General features: G+C 43.7%; 1 protein-coding gene across 2 annotated transcripts in view; it reads right to left on the bottom strand.

The window, feature by feature from the left end:
* Window positions 1–24,404, bottom strand: part of lcor (ligand dependent nuclear receptor corepressor) — a 65,417-nt gene that overhangs the window by 38,948 nt on the left and 2,065 nt on the right. Inside the window, exon 1 of one of the 2 annotated variants that reach the window (XM_034583426.1) lies at window positions 21,081–21,163. The exons of the other annotated variant lie outside the window; for it this stretch is intronic. Within the exon in view, the coding sequence (XP_034439317.1) occupies window positions 21,081–21,093 (13 nt within the window). The 5' untranslated portion in view covers window positions 21,094–21,163. Of the gene's footprint in view, window positions 1–21,080; window positions 21,164–24,404 lie in introns of those variants that run through there. 2 annotated transcript variants of the gene reach the window in all.

The raw sequence follows: 24,404 nt of genomic DNA, 5'->3' as shown, positions 1-24,404 counted from the left end.
CTGTTTCTCTCTAAACTAGTGTCAGGTCCAGACCCTCCTCTGAGATAATGTGGTTTGGAGTCACTGGTTTGATTGGTGGTGTGACTACGCTGCAGGTCAGAGATCGTCCTCTAGATGTCACAGGTTTGATTCTGTGGAGCCAGAAACAGGAGGACAAGCTTTTCTTTAGGGCTGACATGATTATTATTATTATTCATCTGTTTATCGACGTCAGAACATAGGAAAGAATGTTTCCCAACATCTGACGTCAAAGGTTTGAAACGGTTTTAAATCTTCCCAACTCGCAGTTTAAATCGGCGATGTTCTGGTCACACGTCTGCTTCTCTAAAGACGGAGCTTGAAATCCTCATTTTGCATGTTGACGTCTCACAGGCAGGAGCTGAGCTGAGCACAGACGGCGACACAAACACCGTCAGTGGAGTTAATGAAGAAGAGACCGACTCGCTCCTGCAGAATTTGGAAAACATCCCAGTGTCTCATCAAAGATCTGGAACCCGAAAGCAAGAAAACATGAAACAGTCCCGGCTTCTTTTCTTAAAAAAAGGGGGGGTTGACACATTTGGACTGATTTCAGGCTTTTTCCCAGAAGTTTGAAAGTAGCTTCCTGCGGTTTACAGTGAACGTCTCAGTGGTGAAAACAGCTCAGAACAAGCCCCTGGTGGCGGGAAGTGAAAGACAAATCGCCACAGGTCCGACAGCAGCACAAGCTCTTCCACAAACTGGGATCATTTCACGTTTTCCTGTGCACAGAAGTGGGATTCCCAGATTTCTGACAAAACCCTGCACTGTGTCAAACTGCAGTTTAACAGCATCGCATAACATTCAGCATGGAAACAAATGCTGAGCAGCGCTGGAGCTTTAATATCGACCACATTAAATTGACCCTGGTCTTGATTTACAACTTCTTTTTTTTTTTTGGTTCGTTTTATTTAAAATCGCTCGATTTTGTTCACACTGAAAAGTTCACACACAAACACACACACAGCAGCTATCTAATGAGATTCAGTGACTCACTGTGCAGACACACACGCAACTGAGTAAAGATGCACAGCTACAGCTCACAAGCCTGACACACACACACACACACACACTCAGACAAACACACACACACACACACTCAGACAAACACACACACACACACACACACACACACACACACACGTGCTTCAAACACCCTATTTGTTTTGATTTTGCGCAGCAGAAGCATCAGGCTGCGTTACTGTGCCCAACAATCTCATCTGGTCCCCACTTGACCTACATTTCATTTGAATTGAAAGTCCAGAGAGAGAGGGAGAGGGGGGGGGGGAGAGGGGTGAGGAAAAGGGCGAGAGAGAGAGAGAGAGAGAGAGAGAGAGAGAGATTTGGAGTGACATCATGCTTAGCGAACAGCTGAGCTACTGGAAAGCAGAAAATCCAATTTGTGCAGGCAGGACCTCGGCCACCTCACACACCGAGGGGGCTTTTCAGCTCCGACACACACCCCCTCCCCCCCCTTGTCCAAACACAGCAGTGGAGGAGGTGGGGTGGATTTTTTTTTAAAGCTTTTAATGCCAGTGATTAAAGCCGGAGGCGAGGTTCGAGGTTCTCGGCTAAGCATCGAATAAATGTGTTTTTTTTTTTCTTTATTCACAGCAGAGTGGAGCCGAGAGGACAGATGTGAAGCGCCCGACCTCCACAGCAGCTTCCATACCTCTTCATCCGCCGCTTGTTCCAAAAACTACTGAACAATTTATACCGGAAATCCCCAAATCTTAAAAAGATGACGTGAAGGACTCCAGAAGTTTGAGATCCGACACCAAACTTCGGAGAAGCGACTCCCGGACGTTTTTTGTTGCAGCGTTTTTTTTGTCGTCAGAGATGCACGAGAACAGAGAACCGGTGGAAATGTCTCCAAACACCAAAGTATTCCCTTCACGTCACGTCAGGTCTTCACACGGTTTGATCGTTAAGTGACGAACGCTCCGCTGCAGCTGCCTCATTATTTGGGAGTTTTTATAATTTCCCTACAGAACAAAGAGCTGATGTTTCCTGCAGCTGCTCAGGTGTCCTCCTCCTCCTCCTCCTCCTCCTCCTCTTCTTCACTGTGGAAACTAAATGCATTCTCATCTAATCCACAAAAACTGGCTCCTGGGGTGAAAACGCTGCTGAGCAACTAGAGGAGGAGGCAACACAAATTTGTTTAAACCCACAAACCCAACGGCTGCTCAGACTTTTACAGTGAAGCAGCTGCAGGACGCGTGTTTGCAAGAGTCAATTAGGAGATTCATTGATTTATCTGCGACTATTTTGATGATCAAATAACTGTTACAGTCATTTTTAAGCAGAACATGACAAAGACTCCCTGATTCCAGCTCCTCTGGTGTGAGACTTTTCTGCTTGTCTGTGTTTTCTGTAGTGATTTCAGAGTGTTGGTCAAAACAACAAGAAAACAACTTTTCTGAAAAAGTCTCAAAGTCTTAAAATGTTGTTTCTCCTCTTTTCCTCGACCGTGAGACCAAACTATAAAAACGACACCAGCATGAAACCAATGAGCTTTGATGCAAACTGTGCAGCCTGAGCACAACCACCGAGAGTGTGAGTGGGTTAGTGTGTCGCCTCCTCTCGTCAAACCACAACATGACTTGTATTTAAAATGGGTAAGAGGAAGTTCAACGAGGAGAGAGGGTTTTAAATTTAACTTTTTGAAACCTGCAGGAAACAGGAACCTGTCACACAACAACAAACCTCTTGTAGACTATAGGACTTTCACTGTGTCGCTGTGCAGTTCACGCGTCACGACTTCCTGTTCTCCAAACTACGTCAAATGAAGCACAGAACTGAATTAAGGAAACAAATCCACGTCCAGAACTGTCATTTGTTTATTTCTTTTAACACACCCTCTGCCGTGTTTTTTTAAAGTTGCCTTGTCTGAAGTTGTCACCAATTTGTGTAGATATTCATCCAGATAGAAATCTAGCCCGAGGAGGCGACGTGTGGGGGAAGCAGCTTGAAGCTCTCGGCCTTGAAGACTTCACACATAGCGACGGCCAATCCAACGCCGGCTTGGCTCCGATCCGGGGCGTTCCAACGGTGAATTCCAGAATTTGTTGCCAAGCTAAAAATCATGTAGCGTGAACTGCGCATTAAAACACCAGTCGGACATTTTAAGATTCACTCTCACACTCAACCGTCGGGACGGGGACGGGGACGGGGCCTCTCAGCTGTCTCTGTCCTCTACACTCCTCATTCCTCCGTCCTTCACCGATTAATTATTGACTGAAAATCCAAACCTCTACGACGTTCATTCACTCTTATTTAACTCTAACGTGGTTGGAGGTGTTTTCGAGCTGCGTTCCGCTGCGTTTGAACGCCGACAGCTTGACTAAACCTCTTTAGCCGGGCCCCCCTCGCTCCGCTCCTCTCCTCTTGACCCGCCGGGGCACGTGGGTAAATTCCTTATGAGATTTAAATGTTGGATGAGACAAAAGAAAGACACACACACACACACACACACACTCATTGTGGAGCCATGTTTACTGCGTGTGTGGGTTAAAGAGAGAATCACACCGAGGGAGGATGGAGACACTAACGTTCTCTCGTTCCGTTTACTTTCTATTGACTCAGATTTTCAATCCTCCTGGATTTTACCGTCCGTCTGCGTCTCCTTCCAGTTTTCACTCTCCACACCTCCTCCTTTACGTCTCCTCCACCTTTGAATCCTCCTCTGTCTCATTATTCCTTTTCCATATTCCCTCTTTATTTCTTCCTGTTCATTTTCTTTAATTACTTTCCTCCCGCTCGGTTTCCATCCTTGAACACCTCCACGTCTCTCCTCCTCTTTCAGCCTCTTAAAGCTCCTCCTCTTCTAATCCCCCCCCCCCCTCCCCCTCCCCGGTTTCTTGATGTATAGTTTTTAGTTTATTTTTCATTTGTTCACTCGTTCTGTAAAACAATCTTGGTTCTTTTATTCTCTCATTGAATCATCTATCTCATTGTATTTGCTCTTTCTCTCTGACATCTATTTCTCTGAGTGTCTCCGGTGCCTCATTGTTCCTGTCGTGGTGCCGCTGCCTCCTCCGGCGGCCACAGGAGACGAGTTCTGCCTCTAACGGCAACATCTGTGAAGCCTCGTCCACACGCTGACATCCCTTTGCCTTTACATTAAAACTGACATTTTGCTGAACTCCCTCCAGAGTGAAGACGCTGATAGATTCTGTTTCCTTCGGAGTTGCAGGTAAGAAGAGGTTTTGGGTTTCCGATCGGCAGAGGCGGCTTCACGGTCGGTGTTTTATCTCCGCCTGTTTGGCACCGAGCTCCTGAATGCTCATCGTTGTGTCATTGTAACGACAGAGGAAAAACACGAGGTAAGGACAGTTTGAAAAGGGCTGCGTTGTATTATGGACGTGCAAAGAGACGAAGACGTTTAGTAACGATCACGCAGTCGAGACAAACTGTTGGACACATTCGCAGTTTTGAATCTGCCGCTGCTTGAAATAGGAGTTTTTCTCAGAATCAGACACAAAGTTTTACGGATCTGAAAACATATTTTTCGTTTGGGTATTTCTGCAACATCTGCACGTGACAACAAAACTAAAAGTTAAAGTGCGGAGATGATCGAGGTGAGATAATTATAATGCATCATGTGGACCAGGGACAAGAAAGTGAGGTTTTTCATTAATGACGCGTAAACGTCCCACGTGTTCATATTGAAGACGAGTAGAAATGTCCAACTGCACGTGACTGTCACTCAGCGGACGACCTTCGGTGATTTGCTGGAACGCAGAGCCGGCGTCGTCATCTTTCACTTTGATGGTTTAAAGCGTCGGAGTTTTCATATCTCAGGTTTAATATCAGAAAGGAAGAGGGCGTCTCATTTCTTTAAAGAGACACAAAGGAATTTGATGGAGCCGCGATCCGTCATGAGCAGAGAGAGAGAGAGAGAGAGAGAGAGAGAGAGAGAGAGAGAGAGAGAGAGAGGAGCCGTCCCGCTGTGAAGCTCCATCCGTCTCCTCCCCCTCTTACTATAAACACACAGTGGAGGCTTTTACTGGGGCCTCATGCTGACTGACTGATTGACTAACTCTATATTTATGTATGCATGTGTGTGTGCAGCGGTGCAGGATACGTGCACTAAATTAGACCTAGTGAGCCACGTGCCTCCATCCACGAACACTGATACGAGCGAAACCCGCAGGAGACGTTATGATGTTAAACCCCCAAAAAACCCTGAACCACACAGACACACACAGACACACACAGACACACACACATATTAATGCAAACTCTGGTTCGCACCTGGCTAAGCTAACGCTACGCTTCTGTAGATAAAGTGCAGACCGTCACCGGCTGCTAATTGAGACGGGAATCGCCGCCTCGCCGCCGTACGCCTCCGCCAAATCAGTCAAGGTACAAGAATCCACTGAAGATGGGGGCTGTGTGCGACACATGCTCCGCCCCTCCCCCCCAAACAGCCAATCATCTGCCAAACAGGAAGACAAAGCACGCTAATTGTGTTGTTGCACAGTCGGAGTTCACGATCACAGACTCTTTTTTTAAAGATGGACGACGTGACAGCTCTTAACAGTGACGCGTCTCGATCTCCCCTGGTGGCTGGCGGCAGTATAGGTCGTAAACCCCACCTCCTCCATGTTAGCAGATGGGACATGGACCAAACCCTTAATTTCCCTCGGGATCAAACACTCAGTGTCAGAAACACTTCCAGAGATTAGGGAGAGTGAGTGAAAGTTTACCTGCACTGATGTTTTCCGGCGTATTCAGGTTTTATTCGATTATTTAACGATAATTATACGACTCCACGTGAAACAGTAGTTTGTTGTTCGGAGTTTAACGACCTCCGACCTCCGACTCCACGGAACTGGAAGAATTAAATCTGCTCCGATTTAAACTCAATGTACCCACAAGTACATTCTTTAAACTTTCATTCATTCAATTATATTAAAACAATTACTAAAAAGTACTTTAAATGTATTTTTGATCTAATGCTCAAGTCTTCCACAGACATATCAGTGTCGGCCTCCGTTTGCTGATATGAAAACTTTTATTTTATAGAACAAACAATGAAGAAAACATGTGCATCTGTTTATATTTGACATGAAAAATATATGTATTTTCTTAATAATTTTTTTTTTTTCATACAGATTTGATCCTTATTTATTTTACCTTTTATTCTAGTATTTTTTTATCTATTTTATTTTGCCTGAAATAGTTTTAACCGTTATGATTTCAAAGGGGTTTCTTTAAATTTGATCTCTTATATATTTGGTTGTATTCAAGTGTTTTTATTTATTTATCATCAAGTTTATTTAAATATAAATATCAATAAAAAAAAACTCCCAACTATCAGCATCTACCCCCAAAAATCCATATTAAGAATATAACACAACAATTTACATTAATTAATAATATTATTTGTATTTGACGAAAAACATAAACAAGCTCATATTGGACGATTTTGATCAGCAAACTGATAAATTGGTACAGCTCATATATGTATAAATATACCATGTAATACACGCACACACATATAGATATAGATATGAAATAAAAGAAGCATAAATGATCCGGTAACATCCTGATTCCGAACAACAGCAGCCAGATGTGACGACTGCTTGAAATCTGGGTGAGTTAACGAGGTCAGGAGGCCCAGAGCTGATGGAACAATGACATATTTTTGGACTTATGGTGTGTGTGAGTGTGTGTGCATGTGTATGTGTGTGTATACATTGTGTTTGCAATCTATATGTGTGTGTGGGGTGATGGAAGTGGGGGGGGCCTTCCTGTTATCATATGATTTTCACAAGAAGTTGTGCTGCTTGTATTTTGACGGACAAAGGAAGCGATTCACAGACAGCCGGACTCAACATATGGGAAAGATGTAGAAAATCCCCTAAAAAACACACACAGACACACAAAGATGATTGTGCGGCGTTATAATTGGGAGCTGGCTAATGTCACCGTGACCTCTTTCTACAAACCATGTCTGAACCCGGTTCCTCTGGCTTTGTTTTTATGCTGATTTCTTCACATGAAGGTTTCAGTCTCGGCTGCGAAGTGGACGACAGCTCAACACAAGGTCCCGGTTAATGCCAACGGGTAAAATATTTGTTACTTTGTCGTTAGCGAGCTGCAGACGAGAGAAACGCACGTTCAACACATCATGAGCGGCTTTTTTGCACAACTGCACCGTGCTGTGGAAACACAAACACTTTGTGCTAGTACGACTTGAATGGTTGTGTAACCCTCTTTTCTCTGCGGGCTCCAGCTCTTCTGGACAACAACAGGCTACAACTTCTCTTCACGTCTTTATTCTTCTCCAGTCCACAGTCCGGTCAATACCGACGCTCGGCCAATCACGAGTCAGTCTCAGCTGTCATAATCATAATGCTTCACTCCGTTTTTTTATATCATCAAATAACTTGAAACCAAACTGATCAGAAATATAAACACTTGTGATCATCAGTGTGATAAGAACGACCTGAAATGACAGAAATCTTTAAGAACCATTTGTTCAATGTCTACTTTGTTTTTCTTAGTTTGGCCTATGTCCCATCTGCCACCAGGGGGCGACCCAGATGGCTTCACCTTTAGGAGCTGTCATGTCACATAATGGTGTGAACGTACCGGAGCACACTGGTCATCCGGTTGTCACACAACTGGGTTTAAAACTAACGAACACAAATGATCCAGATCCCTTCAGCTACAGAAACGTAAACTGGGAACATCCGTGACTTTACTTCCAAACAAACAACTTTCCGTCTTTATCCGTCCGACCTTTTGACCGAACTGCTCGTCCCGACGTTTGTCGAACTTGACTTCATTCTCTCTGAGACCTCGAGTGGACGCACAACCTCAAAGCACCAAAACCTCCGGCTGACACGCCATAAAAACTGTAAATTAGTGTTTGGCTGTTTTCACGGTTTAAATCCGGAGCGTGGAAATGGTGTTTTTTTTGTGCCTCGGTGCGTCACATGATCGAGTCGACATCAGCACGCAGAACAAACGCATCAAACTGCTCCCAGGACACACGGACGTCCATGTGTCCTGGGAGACTGATGCACAATTAAAGCTGTAAAGTCATTAGCTGCTGATTTCTGTGGAGACCATGAGGTACGAGGGGCAGCACCCTTCGTTACAATATCAGCTTTTCAATGGAAACGATATGAAACGTTATGTGAAAACAAACTGATGAATAAACAAACTCATCTCTGATCTTTTTCCTTTGTCTCTTTGTCTCTTTTTTAATGTTTTCATAACGTTGAAATGATTTGACCTCGACCACTTCTCCCTCTAAAGAGAATGTCGACATACTTCCTGGTTTAATAAAACAGACAATGTTCACAAAATGATTTTACCTCCAATTCTTAAAAAACTTGAAATGTGTATTTTTGGAAATCATCATGTATAAAGACTTGAGCTGCAAAATTACAAATATTTGGATGCAAAAAAATGTTTATGTTGAACATTAAGAATCTATTCAGGATTGTTTTCCAATTGATTCAGATTTTTAACTCATTTGTTTTATCTACTTTTTATCGCAAATTGGATTTTTCCATCACGTACTTTATGTTGCAGAATATTATGGAAACAAAACTGGCAGCAGTTTTTATTCTGCTCTGAGGCTCAGAAGCTGAGGAAGAGACGAAAACTCACCTGTACTGCCAACACGCACACACACACACGCATGTACACACACACACACACACACACACACTGAGTGGCATTAAAGTAGCTGCCAATGTTGAGAGCTTCTGATCTGAAGCCATTTTGGAGCTGAGGCTAAGTGCTGCAGTGATTTTAATAAGGGGAGACCATGTGACACACACACACACACACACTTAAGTCGTCTTACTTCACATTCACACGTTGGTCTTTCTATAGGCGTGAGGACACAATGCATTCCTTATACATTAACTTTCACAAATAATTGTTTAACTACAATATGCTCATAAACATCATTCTAACCGGAACACACACAAAAACACACACACACAGCACAACCAGAGCAGAGAAGGAAATATCTACAGTACATGTACATGTGTACAATGGACACACACACACACACACACACACACACACACACACACACACAGTCTACTGTACCTTTAACAACTGGCCATAAATATTTCCCTTTTTGCAAATCAAAGGTCTGATGTTCTCTCTTATCTTAGTTTGCCAGTGTGTGTGTGTGTGTGTGTGTGTGTGTGTGTGTGTGTGTGTGTGTGAGAGAGAGAGAGAGAGGGGGGGGCGCTCTGGAGTTCAATATTGACACAGCAGCAGAGGAGCCTTCTCACATTAATATTAAATAATATCACCAATATGGAGGAACGAGCTCCGCCTCCAACACACACACACACACACACACACACACACACACACACACACACACACACACACACACACACACACACACACACACACACACACACACACACACACACACACACACACACACACACACACACACACACACACACACACACACACACACACACACACACACAAAACCAGCTCCTGCCCAATTCGTCCTCCCAGTCCGAAGGTGGGAACGGTCCAAAGAGCCGCGACACACCTTAGTTCACAAAATGTTCACGACTCATTAACCACATCAAAATCTGAACCACTGACAAACAGACTCTCCTCTCACAGAAACCGAAGAGGAACAGAAAACTCAAACACTTTTACTTTGAGTGGAACCAGGGTTTATTCTGTCAAGTGCCTTTTGCTTCATTTAGCAAATATCTTAAGATGTTTCAAAAATAACGTATAACCAGTGTGCCTCTTAAAATAAATCATTATTACTAGAAACCGTTAGAATCAACAACTTTGATAAAACAAATCAGCTTTCACCAACCAGTGAATGTTTGTCTCTGTGGTGGCAGAATTTAACAAGAGTCACTATTATCGTTTATGTTTGTATGAATTATTGAATTATGGCCGGAAATGTGTTTTGTGAGGTCACAGTGACTTTGACCTTTCGCCACCAGATTGAAATCAGTTCGTCTGTGGTCGAGTTCGAGGAAACGTTCGATTGTCAACCACCTGCGACGTCGTCCACTGGTTTGTGAGCTGTCGGGTTGAAGCCTCCAGTTTTATATATATATATGATATAAAAGTGCGAATAGAGTCATTTTCTCATAGACTTCTATAGAAACTACCGGTGGAGTCGCCCCCTGCTGGTCATTAGAGAGAAGACAGGTTTCAGGCACCTCCTCGTTGGCTTCGCTTTCCGAACCTGGAGTCGGGTTTATGATGAGGGCGACTCAGATTAGATGATAAGCGGTGGTGAGTTTAACTGTACGTGAAGCAGCATTAACGTTGCCATAGTAACCTGAATGAAGAGAGGGAATCTCCCCAAACTAACAAACCGAGAAGATGTGGCAAATTAACGAGGCCAAAAACAGATCCGAAGAAAACAAGCAATTACAGATAATCTGATTTCCGACACAATAAAACTCAAGTATTTTCTGTGGCCGTGGTTTAATGACATTTATTCAGTTGTCTGTGTTATGAGTGCTTCTTTTATACGATTCACACGAGCTTGTCCTTGTGGTTCTGATCTCTTACACTGATTTACACAGGCCTCGGCTCTTTAGCGCGCAGCACAGTGCTCTTATTGTTGCGGCAGCGCTGGCAGACAAAACGTCCGAACTGCGATGGGAATGATCCGTGAACAAACGTGTTTCACGCAACTTTCTGAAATAAGGAAGCTAAATAACGAGAAATTAGAGCCACGTCAGGCTTCGTTCACACGGTCGAGGCAGCAAATGACTTCTGGTTTTCTTTTTTATGTGTTGAGAAAGAATTGAATACACATACCCAATTCGTAATATTGAATTAAGAGAGTGTGTCAGACTGAGTAATGGCATTACATTACATGGCCAGAAGTATGTGGACACCCTTGTCCGCAGATATGTAGATTTATATATTTCAGTTTGAGGCTCGTGGAGAGAAATCTTAATGTTTGGAAGATAAACAATCGTTTTCTTTGTTGTTTGGACATAAAGTTGTACTTTTTGCACAGAGCCAGGTTCATTAGATCCGTGGTTCTCTATGTTCTCAAGTATAATCCGATTGCTGCATGTGAGCGGCTCAACTTTTACTGTTTTATTCATGTTCTCTCACTTTAAGAGCGAATAAGTCGTGAGGACCCTGATTTGTTCTGTGATATATTTTTCACCTGAGCTGCCAGAACCCGACGTGAATATGAACCTCAATAAAAACAATAAACCTAAAACCAATTTAACATGATGATCCCCAGTCTCAAATATTACATTTTTATTTTGAATATATATTGTACTATTCTTTCCTCTGCAACATCTCCTGACCCGCAGGACTGATTCCAGAGCAGCTGCATTAAAAACTGTGTTTTCCCACTCGGGTGTGGAAGAACTTGACTGATCCTCACGGAGCCGTGACCTGAACTCTATGAACCTCACCCCCCAACATCAGGGGCCGGTCTCCTGAATCTCACCAAGGCTCCTGAAGCCGAATAATAAGAAGTCACTGTTTATATTTTAGTTCCTGTCGCTTCTACTGAAGATCCGTTCAATTCTAAGAGACACACGTTCCTCCTGCATCTCGTGACGTCAGAACTCAACTGAGTAACGTCACCTCATTGGTTCACAGGTGAGAAGCAAACACCAAATTACTTTTCTGTTTCTTGTGTCTAGAATGAATTATATGTACGTGAGTGTTACCTTCGTTTATGAGCTGTATTTCTTTCGTGATGTATTTGGAAGGCACAGACCGAAGGAATACGAGAAACCGCCGATCAAGAAACTGATAAAGAAATAAAGACGAATCCTGAATTGATCAAAATCTTATCCCAAAATGAAAACATTAATAAAATCATGGAGCCGAAACAAGCTTTTCTTTCTCTGTGTCACAGTAAATTGATTCTCATTGGTTTCAGATTCAAAAAAGCAGTTTGAAGGTTTTTGCCTTGGTCTCTCGGAAGTTGTGGGAAATTCATATTTAACCGATTAATGACGATAAACTAAAATTGTAGCAAGTGGAGAAATAAAGCTGCTGCACATAAAACAGACGTTGAAGCTCAGTGATCGGACGATTCTCACCGCAGGGCTTCTTGGGAGTCGTGGTTGACGTCACTCCTCGGGTTCCTGTCCGACTGAAACGAGGTAACGTTCACTGAGCCCGAGATTCTCCAGCGCCGTGTCTACATGTCAGTGATGATTCAGCTACGAGCTTCACGTCCAGTTTTTGGGACAAACTCCGCTGTCAAAGTCGCCCTTCGCTGACTTTTACCTCCAGCCAAATACAGCCCCGCCCACTTGACCAGCCGACCGCAGGCTTCTCTTCACATTTTCACCATCTCGCTTCCTTTGATAGGAATTTGAAACCCTCTGGTTTTGACCCTTACATTCATTACTATGGGTTTCAGCTCCTCGGCGTGGCGCACAGAGCTCTCATTGTTGTGTCAAAACTGCAACACCAGGCAGCTGAAATCTCCAAATTGAACTGAGTCGGCCACGTTAATCAAGCGGAGAGAAAAGTGTTTCATGCAGCTTTTTGAGGAAAGCGTGCAGAATAACAACCAATCAGAGTCGCGTCACAGAGAAGAATCTGTCGTTCCTGTCACACAAACCAAAAACATCCTCGGAAGCTTCTCTGAAGCGTCGGAAAAGCAATTACTTTGAAACACTTAGTGCACATGGATCACAATTTATCTCCCAGTTGGAATATTGAATGCACAGAAATTGCACTTTGATTTTTTTTTGTCTCTATTGTGCATCTCTACTCAAGCAAATAATGATTGTACAGTGTGTGTGTGCGTGTGTGCGTGTGTGTGTGTGTCTGCTCAAAGCATTTTAGTTTAAAATATCTGAACAGTTAAAGCACATGACTCGACATCTGTCCTGAAGTGTAAGAAGAAATAATTCTGGTGAAGAGAAAGAAGAAATCAACACAGACACAAAACGAAACAACGAGAGAGAAGCAATACGGCGGAGAGAGAAAAAAGCAACCTGCCTACGCCTCAATTAAGTCTGTGACGAAAACGTGTGCAGCTGCAACGAAGGTGGGTGTAAGAAAAGATACCAGAATTTTTAAAAGTTGCGGAATATACTGTAAGTGCAGCTCGGGCAGAAATACATGAAGATATTATTGAGCGTGATGCCGAGAGGCTGATTGATTCCTTTACTGCTGCTTGTGAAAGTGTAGAAGCTGCCGAGGCGCTGTGTGACATAATCTCTATAAAGCGTCACAAAGGATGAAGTGTGGAGACGGAGGGAAAATACATGTACGTGGAGAATATTAAGAAATAGAAAAGGATGTTGTGAGATGGACAATGAGGATGAGGGGAAAAAAGACGAAGGCCTGAAAGTGGAGAGGACGAGAAGAAAAGAGATGAAAAACAATTAAACTGTCTAAAATGAAATGAAAGAAGAAGAGGAGAGGAAAGTGATTCAGGGGAAACGGGGGGGGGGGGAATCAGGAGGAATAAAATAGAGAGGGAGGAGAAGATGGAGAGAGGGAGGAGAAGATGGAGAGGATGGAGATAAAAATACAACTGACATTTCTCCTGGCAGTGACGGGAGTGACGGCGGCGTTTGTTGTTTGACCTTCACTTTTATTGGTGTGTGTGTGTGTGTGTGTGTGTGTGTGTGTGTGTGTGTGTGTGTGTGTGTGTGTGTGTGTGTGTGTGTGTGTGTGTGTGTGTGGCCTGGTGGGCTTGACACCTAACTGAGGGTGACACGGTCGCACACAGAGGAGCCCAGGGCCCCCCCCCCCCCAGCTCTGCCGGCCGGCCCGGCACTCACACAGCACAGCTGACCCTGTCACCTCCACTTATCCCGACCAAGTCTGCCTCTACAGTAGCAATGTGTGTGTGTGTGTGTGTGTGTGTGTGTGTGTGTGTGTGTGTGTGTGTGTGTGTGTGTGTGTGTGTGTGTGTGTGTGTGTGTGTCTTCATGCGAAGGCTCGTGAGCATGAAGGTGCATTAAATTAAACTTTACTGTCCCACTGCAGCGTGACACCGTAAATTATCTGCAGGTTTGTTGTGCAGCACTAACGTCTCCGAACCAGAGCTCCACGGTACAACGAGTCACGACCAGCGACCGAGTCATTCGGATAAAAATGCTCAAAGAGAAATTGTGTTTCTCGGTTTCATATATGTTTGAATATTTGCAGGTCTCATTGAACAAGCAGTGTGTCGACCACGTCTGATCCACTTGTGAATCTTTTTTAATGGTTCATTCATTTCTGGAAAATGAAAACCAGGAGTCAACTCTTCCTGAATCTCAGGACTCGTTCACACCTGGTTGGGTTCAGAGCTTCAGACTCTTCAGTTCAGTCTGAACCTGAACATCAGGTGTGAAAGGTTCCTCAGAGCAGAAGAGGAGTTCTGGGTCTGGATCAAACTGAACCAGGGTTCTGTTGGTTTGCAGTGAAAACACTTTGTTGGAGAGTTTGGACCAATCACAGGAAGTAGAGACAGAATTAAACAGTAGAAGAAGAAGAAGAAGAAACCTGTGACTCGCACTGAGGTGTAGCTGAGATGATGTGGATTCAAAAGAGAATCAACAGTTTTATATGAATCTTCAATAGTTTTAGATCTAAATGAATCTGACCCACGTGGTGCAGAGTGTCGGGCTTCGGGGGAGGTCCGAGGACCCGGGGGCCGCTACGTGTTCCACCGCCTCTCCTTCAGAAAACTCTTCTGCCAAATACAACTTCACCAAACGCAGCTCATTATTCACCCGCCTGCAGATAATGAAATATACATGTGCAAACAGAACAATAAACCCAACACGTACAGCAGCGTGTGACTGCACACCTACATGTGAGCAGAAGGTCTGCAGGGAGGATAAGAAACAGACGAGTAGACAAAGAAACAGAAATGGCTGGAGAGGTGGGAGTGAAGGCAGGTTGTGGGCGGCGCTGAAGAAACCGCTCGAGTCTGGGAGACAGAAACTCGCGTCTGCTCGTCTCTGGATCTCATGTCTCGAGGAAACTGAGCTTTAGCACCTTCCTTTGTTTGCCCAATTTTGTGGAGGCAACAGAATCGATGCCAGACGGAGAACGGAAACTTCAGGAACAGATGGTGAAAGGTGAAGTTTCTTGTTCTTTCCTTTTTCTCGTGGAGTTAAAAATGTTCAGGATTAGAAGTCTGGTGATATTATTAACTTTCCTTAATTTCCAAAACCAACAGTGGGTGAAACACAAGATGTTTGTGTTTCCAACGACGTCTCACACTAATCGCAACTCATGCACTGACACACAACAGACACACAATCACAACGGATGTTGTCAATGAAACGAGCAGAGTTTCTTTCTGCAGTAAACTGAGAACCCACGAACCCTTATGACAAAGAAATGTAGCTGAGGTTTGATATTTTACAGTTTAACCATAAACTGTGAAAACCTAAATTCATCCAGATAATAGAACTTGAAAATATTAGATAATAGTTTGATGTTGTTAAATCTAAAACATAAATGTTTATTGTGTAAAGTTACAGTTTTCAGATCAGAAATAAGCCGACTGATATTTGTATAAATGTTGGTTGATGATAGCAACTGCTGGTCAAACTAAATAACTACAATAATAATATAAATAAATGACGACAAATGTGGCACAAAATTGGAACAGTAAAACCAAATATCAACATCGGGGATACAGATGTTGTGTTATATAATATTTCATAACAATATCTGAAGAGCCGGCCGATGACTGACTGACTGACTAACGTGCTGATCTTCATCTCAAACCGCTGTGAGCTCCACTCTGACGTCTTCCTGACGACTCGTCCGAACAGACGTCTTCCTGTACGAGCCGCTCCGGCCCTGACTGGCGCTCTGTGTGGACGACTGACAGCGAGGTCAGTCTCCGTCGGACTGAGTCAGAGCCCGACGCACCCTGCAGCTCCAGAGCCTCACAGGGGACGCTCCTCTGTTCGGCTCCTCACAAAGACGTCTGTGTGGTTTGAACAACGCTGACATCGCCGAGGCCTCGTCCATCGCCAGCGCGTTTAAAAATGAGGGGGACGAGATAAATCACCGCAGACACAACATAAAATGACCAGACGATGAAATTAAGCTGAAAGTGAGAGTGTCACACTGAGTGGGAAGGTTGATTCTCTCTCTCTCTCTCTCCTTTGACTTCCTGTCCTCGTCTTGACGAGTCTCACGCAGAGAAAGACCAAAACACGCCGGAGGAGAAAACAACCGTTTGCGGTGATAACAGCAGATAAAGTGAGCACACAGGTTCAGATTCCACCTTCCTCTCCTCCACCGGTCCTGTCACACCCCTTTCCCCCCCCCCCCGACACATTCAGCGGATTTCCTTCTCCGCTCGGGCTCGGAGCGCAGGAGCAGGAAGTGCCTCACACACACACACACACCTTCAGAGGAGATCACACCGGTGACCTCTGCGTCCGCAAGGTCACCAAGTTTCACTCAGGTCACTTTTAAAAGTCACTTCATCACATGTTAATAACTCTCACTGGAATCAGGAGTGAAACATGATTCTAACTGGGACGTGCTGCAGTTTCAGATGAGGAGCCAGAGGCAGGAGGGGATTCGATGTCCAAACAGGTTGGAGCAGGTTTCCTTGTGCAGAAGATTTTACAATAACTTGGAGACATACTTCACTTCAACACTGGTGGAATCACTTTCATCAGGGAGGTCCAGTTACTGTCTTTTGTGGAAAGTTAAGCTACAAGATATTTAAACTTCTTGAAGGTCTGAGTATCAGAGAACATCACGATAAAGTCGTTTTTTCACAATAAAAGCATTGTAATGTGAAGACATTGAACTTTTACGCTGAAATCTGAAGTTATTATTTTGGTTACCAAAGATTTAAAGCAGATCTTAAGCAGATTCTGTCACTGAGACGTTCCTTTGAGCCTTTGTACAAACACAACACAGCTCAACACATGATTTGTTCCGGGTCACGACTCGTTCCCGCCAACAGGAACATGCGGGGAACGTTCAGGCGAGGGGCGGAGCCTGTGGAGCAGCAGGAGGCGGGACATGACGTATAAACTCTGCTGTGGAAGGATCAGTGTTTTTATTCACAGCTACTGACTCAGCCGCCATGTTTACTTTTGTGTTGACAACAATACAACAATGGAAAAAGTTCCACAAAACTGACTCGGATATTTGTGTTCTCACATTTAGCCGCTCTGTAACATTTCAGGGGGAAATGAGTTGAGAACAGGTGTGAAGTCAGCTTAAGTTTAAAACAGAGAAAATCCGAACAGTCCATCGAAGGACAAAAATACATGAAGTATTAAGCTACAGCATTTGTTTTCTATTAAATTTTGCGATATTTTTTGGGGAGATAAACGATGCAGAGCCGTCACTGGAATCGTTGTTTGATTTTAATGTTTTTAAGTTTCTACCTTTGGTTCTAAATCTTGTAAAAAGCGTCAGGAAGGTTTATTGACGCTGCTTCTTTCTGGTTTCCGTCTTTCTTTCATCCCACATTGTCTCGTTGTGTTTTTACCAAAAGCCTCAAATATCCCAGATCAGATTTTCTTCCATTTATTCTTTGATCAGATACATGTACGTCCTCGTTTAAAAGAAAATTCAGCCGGTTAATATATTTTGATTAGGAAAAGATTTTGAGGGTTTTTCCAGTTAATTTCCCTCCAGAGAGATTTTTCTTCTAAGACTCATTTACATGCGGATGTCTTCAGAAAGACACTGGAGACAAAGACGGGGCTTTAATTGTCGGCTGCATATTTGAAACCACAGTTTGTGTGTCTGAGCGGCGGCGGTGGAGGGTTTACCTGCGTCTCCGTGAGCAATCTCATGTCCAAGGCCAAATCATAATGAAGTCCCGTTCAGACTTTGAATTGCAAATAATTGCCTTTTGTTTTCCGTGTCATTTGTTGTGCAAACCTCATCTGTCATGTGTCCTCGCAGGGTTTGTTGCACAAAAGCAACATACCTCACCCAACCCTCCCCCGACTCGCCCTCTCTCTACCGTCCCCTCTGTCTCGCACCGTCACATTTCCCAGGGTGCACCTGTGGGCACGCTGCCATGCCCAGTGGGTGCAGAAGCTTTTAAACAAACATGCACAGATTAAAACCTCAATTAAACAGCGACGCAGCGAACTCTCATTCTAATAGCACTGCTCAGCAAACAGCAAACAACACACACACACACACTAAAAGCACTTTATCACCTTGTCAATGTGTATTTGTGTTATTATCTTGTATTTAATTACCCTCATTATACATTTAATCCGTTGTTTGGAGTCTTCTGTTAGCCTACAGGTCACATGTCCTTTTGTTTTCTCTTCTAATTGCTTAAAGTGAGATTTTCACTGTTAAAAAGTTGGATGTATATTTGCTCCTTTTAGAAAACTCACACGCTCTGATATGAACAACAGTCATATAAAGTTCAGTCAAATCTAATCAGTCATAAAGATCAATATCACAAATCATAAATTCTCCTCAACACGCTCCCGTCCCCGGAGACACGAAGTAAATAATAAAAACACGCTGTAATCGGAGTGTGTCTATTAATATATATCTGAAAATACTGTAATAAAAAATACAAGCACACAAATGTTATTCACTCTGTTAAAAAGAAACAGTGTCTGACAGAAAGTACATATTGATGTAACATTTAATCCTCAACACGCAGAATCTTCACTCTATCCTCCGAGATATTTTTGGCTTTCCTGATTTTGGCGACACCTTTGGTAAGAAGAGGTAACTGCAAACCACAGACGTGCTTTTAAAATGTTCTGCTTTCTATTCTGTTCATCCCAAATGAGACGTCGTGAACCTCTTCACGTCCCGTCCGGCTGCTGCAGAGAAGCTGGATCTCATTTCTCAGCCGTCAGTGAGACATTTATTTACATGACAAAACTGCAGATTATTCCTTTAATGATTCGGAACAGACGGACTGTCCCTTTAACTCTGAACCATGACAGCTTAACACTGCTTAACCGACTGTTCAGCCCTATTATTATCTCATTAGCCGCTTCCTCTTGGTCGGGAAAACTGAGGTGCCACTTAGTATTAATTAATTGTTAATGACTGTGTGGATGGTTCAAACTTTTTACTTTAATTCCATTAAGAGTGAATACTCCAGGAGAAGCAGGGACTTGAGAACTAACTGGTTTAAATTGTAAAGGTGTTAGGGGACGTCTCATTATCCTCACACAGAGGAAGACGGAGCGAAACATCCTCTGTTTCCAAAAAGGTCCTGAATCTCAAAGACGCAAGTACGACAAGCACACACACAGACACACACAGACACACACACACAGGGTCGTCCATGCCATTGATCGAATGCTCTGAAAAGCAAATTGCTCAAATATGACCTTCCACACAAAAGCAGCCATTATTGAAGAAGCAGGAGGAATTCACTAAAGGCGGGTCCGAGTAAACATTCCTGCTGCTCTAAAGCACCTCTCACCAGTGTGTGTGTGTGTGTGTGTGTGTGTGTGTGTGTGTGTGTGTGTGTGTGTGTGTGTGTGTGTGTGAGCCCACATGGCGTCAGTGTCCAAAGAACTGTACCAAGGAGGTCAGGTAGCTCACATAACCAGAGAAACTCTCTCTCTCGCTCTCTCTCTCTCTCTCTCACACAATAGAACGCTTACATAAATTTTAGGTTGAGTCAGGGTGTGTGTGTGTGTGTATGTACAAAGTTTAGTTTAAGGAAACAAAGGACTTTGGTCTGTGCTCGGCCTGAAGGAGAGAGAAGAGAGACAGAGAGACTCGAATCTAAAAGCTCAAGAAGATTCACTGGTTTTTAATCCCGGATCCACAAACATCAGATATTCTGCAAAAAGCTGAACCCAAAGTGAACAAATTAAAAATAAAAGACTGATTTATATACTATTTTAAAATTTCCCTTGTCTTTGTGTTCTTAAATTTGACTCATAACGTGATATGAACAGAACATGAAGAGCTTCTCCTGTTAAATGCCTTTAGCTCAAATATCAAAGTTCATCTGTATCAATGGTTTCATCTTAATGAGATAAATTCAAGGATAAATATGTTTCTAATGATGACACGTACAGTCCTTAATATAGATGTGTGTGTGGGTGGGTGTGTCTATGACTCACACACACACACAGACACACACACACAGGCCACACTGCATCAACCTTTGCCTTAAAAGGTTTCTGTGACAAACACAATCGTCGGAAGTTCAACAACAAAACCTGATGAAGAGGATAAAGAAGCAACTGCAAATATTTTCAATGCTGATCAATTTCTTGATCAATTAATTAGTAATTTGGTTCATAAAATGTCAGAAAACATCAATCAGGAACTTCAGAAGCTGGAGCAGGTGACATTTGCTGTTCCAGCTTCAAACCAGTCTTAAAAGTGCTGCAGGATATTCTTCTCTCCACTGATTAACTAACGCATTGATTAAAGTTCTCACCTCCAATGAAACAAATGAAGGAAAAGACGATAAATTCGAGCTCAGTACAAAACGCGGTTAATCTGAAAGTCGCACCAGTTTCATCCGATTCTTCAAGAAGCATCAGCTCCACTTCAGAAGATAACAACAGACACTTCAACCTCTTCAGACTCTTCAAGACGCTGCAACTCGCAAAAATAAAATCGTAAAAAATCTCCCGTTATTGTTTTGACACATATTCACAAACTCCCGGGGGAAGAAAATGACAAAAACCACACTGGCAAAATAAAATCAAATAAAAACAACATCAGTGAAGTGACTTTATCTGAAAAATTTAAAAAGAACAACAACACAAAAAGGCTTTTTTAGAAATTCAGCCGCCTGCTTCGTCTCCCGAGACTCAAAAACAGTTTGTTCTTTCAAAGCTGTCACACTTCGCTCTGCTCAACACGATTACTTCCTGAAACATTTCACTACTTTCACAGCAGCCTGCAAAAACAAGATGAAACGTTTGTTTCCTACTCAGAAACACATTCAGGCCTGCAGGATGAAAGCGGCGGGCGCGTAACCAGAACGACGGCGGTTTGAATCCTCCTGGCAGTTTAGATAAATGTGCGTTTGAACATGAGGCAGGACGGCGCTGGAAAAGTGCACGCCGGTCGTTGGACGTTCTCTGGATAAATAATGGCTCACACACACACACACACGTACACACACACGTGCGCACACACACCTTCTGTCGACATGCACCCGGTGCCAGTGGTGTATTTTGCTTTTCCACAGATTGCAGTCGAACCTCCCCACCCCGAAGAGAGCAGCCCTCCTCCCACGGGGCTCCTGGTTGGCATGGATCAGCCCCTGAGATAGCTCCACACACACACACACACACATCACCGTGGAGCGGGGGGGTGATCATGAATGTGTAATGAGGAAGAGATTTACAGCGTTGGCACCCAGTCTGGTCCGATGGGTGGATCGCTGCCACTCTCTCCAGCAGCTCCCGATAAATGTGCCATGTTTTGTTTTCCTTTTCAAAAAGCCCATGAAAAGAATTAGCAAGATGTGAAAGTAGAAGGCAGATCTCTGGGGGCGTCCATCTGTCCATTACTGAAGTAAAAGCCTGCCGCTCGGAAGGGGGGGGCGTGGTGGAGGGATGGAGGGATTTTGTTGACGCGAAGAGACGAGGATTTGACTCAGTGGGTAATGGACGGAGTGGACGGAGAGATAAATAGATCGATGGACACATAAACAGAAATAAGGAAAGATCTGTTCATTTAATGACACCGTGCAGCAGAGGAGCGTGCACGTCGTGGTTTCACATCCGAGCAGATATCTGATGTGTTTATGACCCTCGTCTGCCTGCGTTGTTAAACTCTCGTGCAAAATCAGCACGATTCCACTCAGAATTCGTTAATCTGCATCAAACAGAGGAAACGAACCTGCAGGACGGCTGCTGGTGGAACATGCAGGAGCTACAGAGCTGCAACAATTAGCCAAATCATTTATACGAGTTTTTAAATCGACAACCATTTTAATATCTGATTATTTAAAATCAGACCAATCAACAAGCTCACTGGTCCCGGTTCACATCTGCCTGGTTGAGCCAATCACAATCATTCATCTTAACTGGGGAGTGTTTGATAGGACGGCTGATGGGAGGACCGCCCAATGGGAGCGCAGCTGAGCGGGATCATTTCTCTAAAAGGAGAATCTGCTGACACGTCCACTGCTCTGATTGGACGAAGGTCTGTTCTGCAAACGCTTTGGTTTTTGACATTTTGATCTGACAGAACAAAACATTTGTCATTATTTAACTTTTAGGGAATAGGGACAAGTGGTGTGGTTTCACTTGTCTTTTGACTTGTTCAATCTGACTGGTGAAAGACAAAGACAAAGACGGGCTGAGACATTTCCTGTTGATCGCATGTTTTCCTTTAAGTTTAAATGTCAATAAAAGCCACAAAACACTTGTTGGACTCATTTTTTTAACAACCAAGAGCAACATCTTTGTTCACGGACTGTAGAAGCTTCAGTTTCATGGAAACGTCCTTCATCTCACCGCTCTGTAGATTACATCCTGCAGCTCGAACCGTCCTCGTGGACACTTTCCCCACGTCTCTCACACACACAGACGCTGAAGATTGAATCCCTGCAAAGACCCAAACTGTAACTTGGCCAGCTGACTCAACCTGTGGCGCTACGGCTGCGTTCGGAGCGGATCCGCCTGCGAGAAAGTGTTGGAGGTAGAAATGCAATCTGCTGCTCAGACTCACACCTCCCTCTCTCCGGCACAGTCTGTCTCTCCGCAGCACTGCCACAACCTTTCAGCAATCAAATTAGCTGCACTCTCTTACCCAGGATACGTGCCAGAGGAATCAGCAGTTGGGCTATAATTGCTACCAACTAATAATGTTAACCTTTCTATGGCATATAGGCCCTACTTTATTATCAGCACAGCACAGGGCAAAGAAGACGGGGCCGGCTTTGTCGACGCGCTGCATCCGCGTACATCTGCACGAGCTTGAATAAAACTGTAAGACGTCCACCTTTGTTACCTGACCTTCTTAAACCAAACCACTCCGACACCACGATCATTATATCCTCGATAACAGTTCGAAGTTTGGACTCGTGAAATATGGCGAGCTTTAAATTTCAGGCCGCCCCAAAAGTGTTTTTGGAAGAATAATTGGTCTTTTTTTTACCTTCGCAAAGGAGGTTGTGTTTTCATTTTCCAACATTTTTGTGTTTCTCTAAAGAAATGATGCAGAGAGCTCTTTTTCCATTGTTTCATTTTGGGGTTTGGAGGCTTTTCAACTCAGTCAAGTCTCAAATCATATGTTTCAATAACAGATTTTAACCTTTGGCTTTTATTCCAGCTAAAAAAAAAAAAAACATTTAACTCATTTCCCCTTTAATCTTTTTTTCGAGTAAAAGTTCAAGAGTTCGTTAATTTTATGTTTGAAGATTTAACATCTGTGATCTTTGACATTTGAAGACGTCATCTTGCTCCACATGAAAACTATCTGCTAAGCTACTCTGTCAAATTGTTATCAACTTATCAATTAGTCAGATTCATGAAGAGAACAATGAACCTTTGCCGTCTCAGTGATCTGCCGTTTGACCAAAGTGCCAAAAACTCGTACAAGACATCTGCCGGCAGCAAACCTGGAGGATCCTCTGTTGTGTTTTCAAGTTTTTTGGGGGTTTTTTTGCATTTGGGGAACGAATTCCTCTGCCGGTCAGAAGACGAACTCTGTCAACGCTCCAGTTTCTCACAGTTCCAGAGCTGATTAAGCTTCAAACGAACAAACACGTCAGACTTCAATCTGAGCGCTGATAACCGCCGGCCCTAAAACCCGTCACGCGCTGCAAACCAGCAACAAGCGGAGAAGAAGAAATATGTCCACCTAACGACCCAGCCTGCATCGACAACACAAACACATACAGAGCCACAGCAACATCCAACCTTGAGTTCATTGTTGTGTTTGGTGGTATTTGTATCCCCTGTGGTAACATTGTGATATTACTACAAAAATTCAAGGTGCACAATAGCGAGCATACGATGAGTTTATCATCCTTATGGTATCTCTATTGACGGTAGTATCATTATAGTATTTCTCTGGGGACGCTGAGTCTCCCCGAGGTATCTGAATAACATCCTTCCACTGTTTATGACAGCGTGGAGCTCTGCTTCATTAAAGGTGCTCGGCTGCAGCCTCCACTAACTGTGTTAGACTGAGACCCTCGGCTGCTTTAACTCAAACCCAGTGACCCACTAAGTCATTAAAAAACTGCTTTCATTAGAGAGTAAATGTAAACAAGAGCAGGACACCTCTTTTACACCAAAGTTAGGCACACCAGTAAGAAAGGCCATTGACTCCTTCCCCATTGCCAGTAGAGGAGTTTTACTTTCTGTTTTTCCCCCCAGTGAGTCATGCTCGACGTCATGAACCCGTAAGAAACCTCGCTTTCCTGCACGATACACAAAATAATACACAAAAGTTCACAAGCGTTCTTGACTATTTCATGCGCCAAAGCCCAGAAGTTCAATGTGCAA

The sequence above is a fragment of the Hippoglossus hippoglossus genome, chromosome 1 (genome assembly GCF_009819705.1).
Source record: "Hippoglossus hippoglossus isolate fHipHip1 chromosome 1, fHipHip1.pri, whole genome shotgun sequence".
NCBI classification, from domain to species: domain Eukaryota; kingdom Metazoa; phylum Chordata; class Actinopteri; order Pleuronectiformes; family Pleuronectidae; genus Hippoglossus; species Hippoglossus hippoglossus.
The sequence above is the reverse complement of the archived record's forward strand: the minus strand, read 5'-3'. Positions and strand labels throughout refer to the sequence as shown.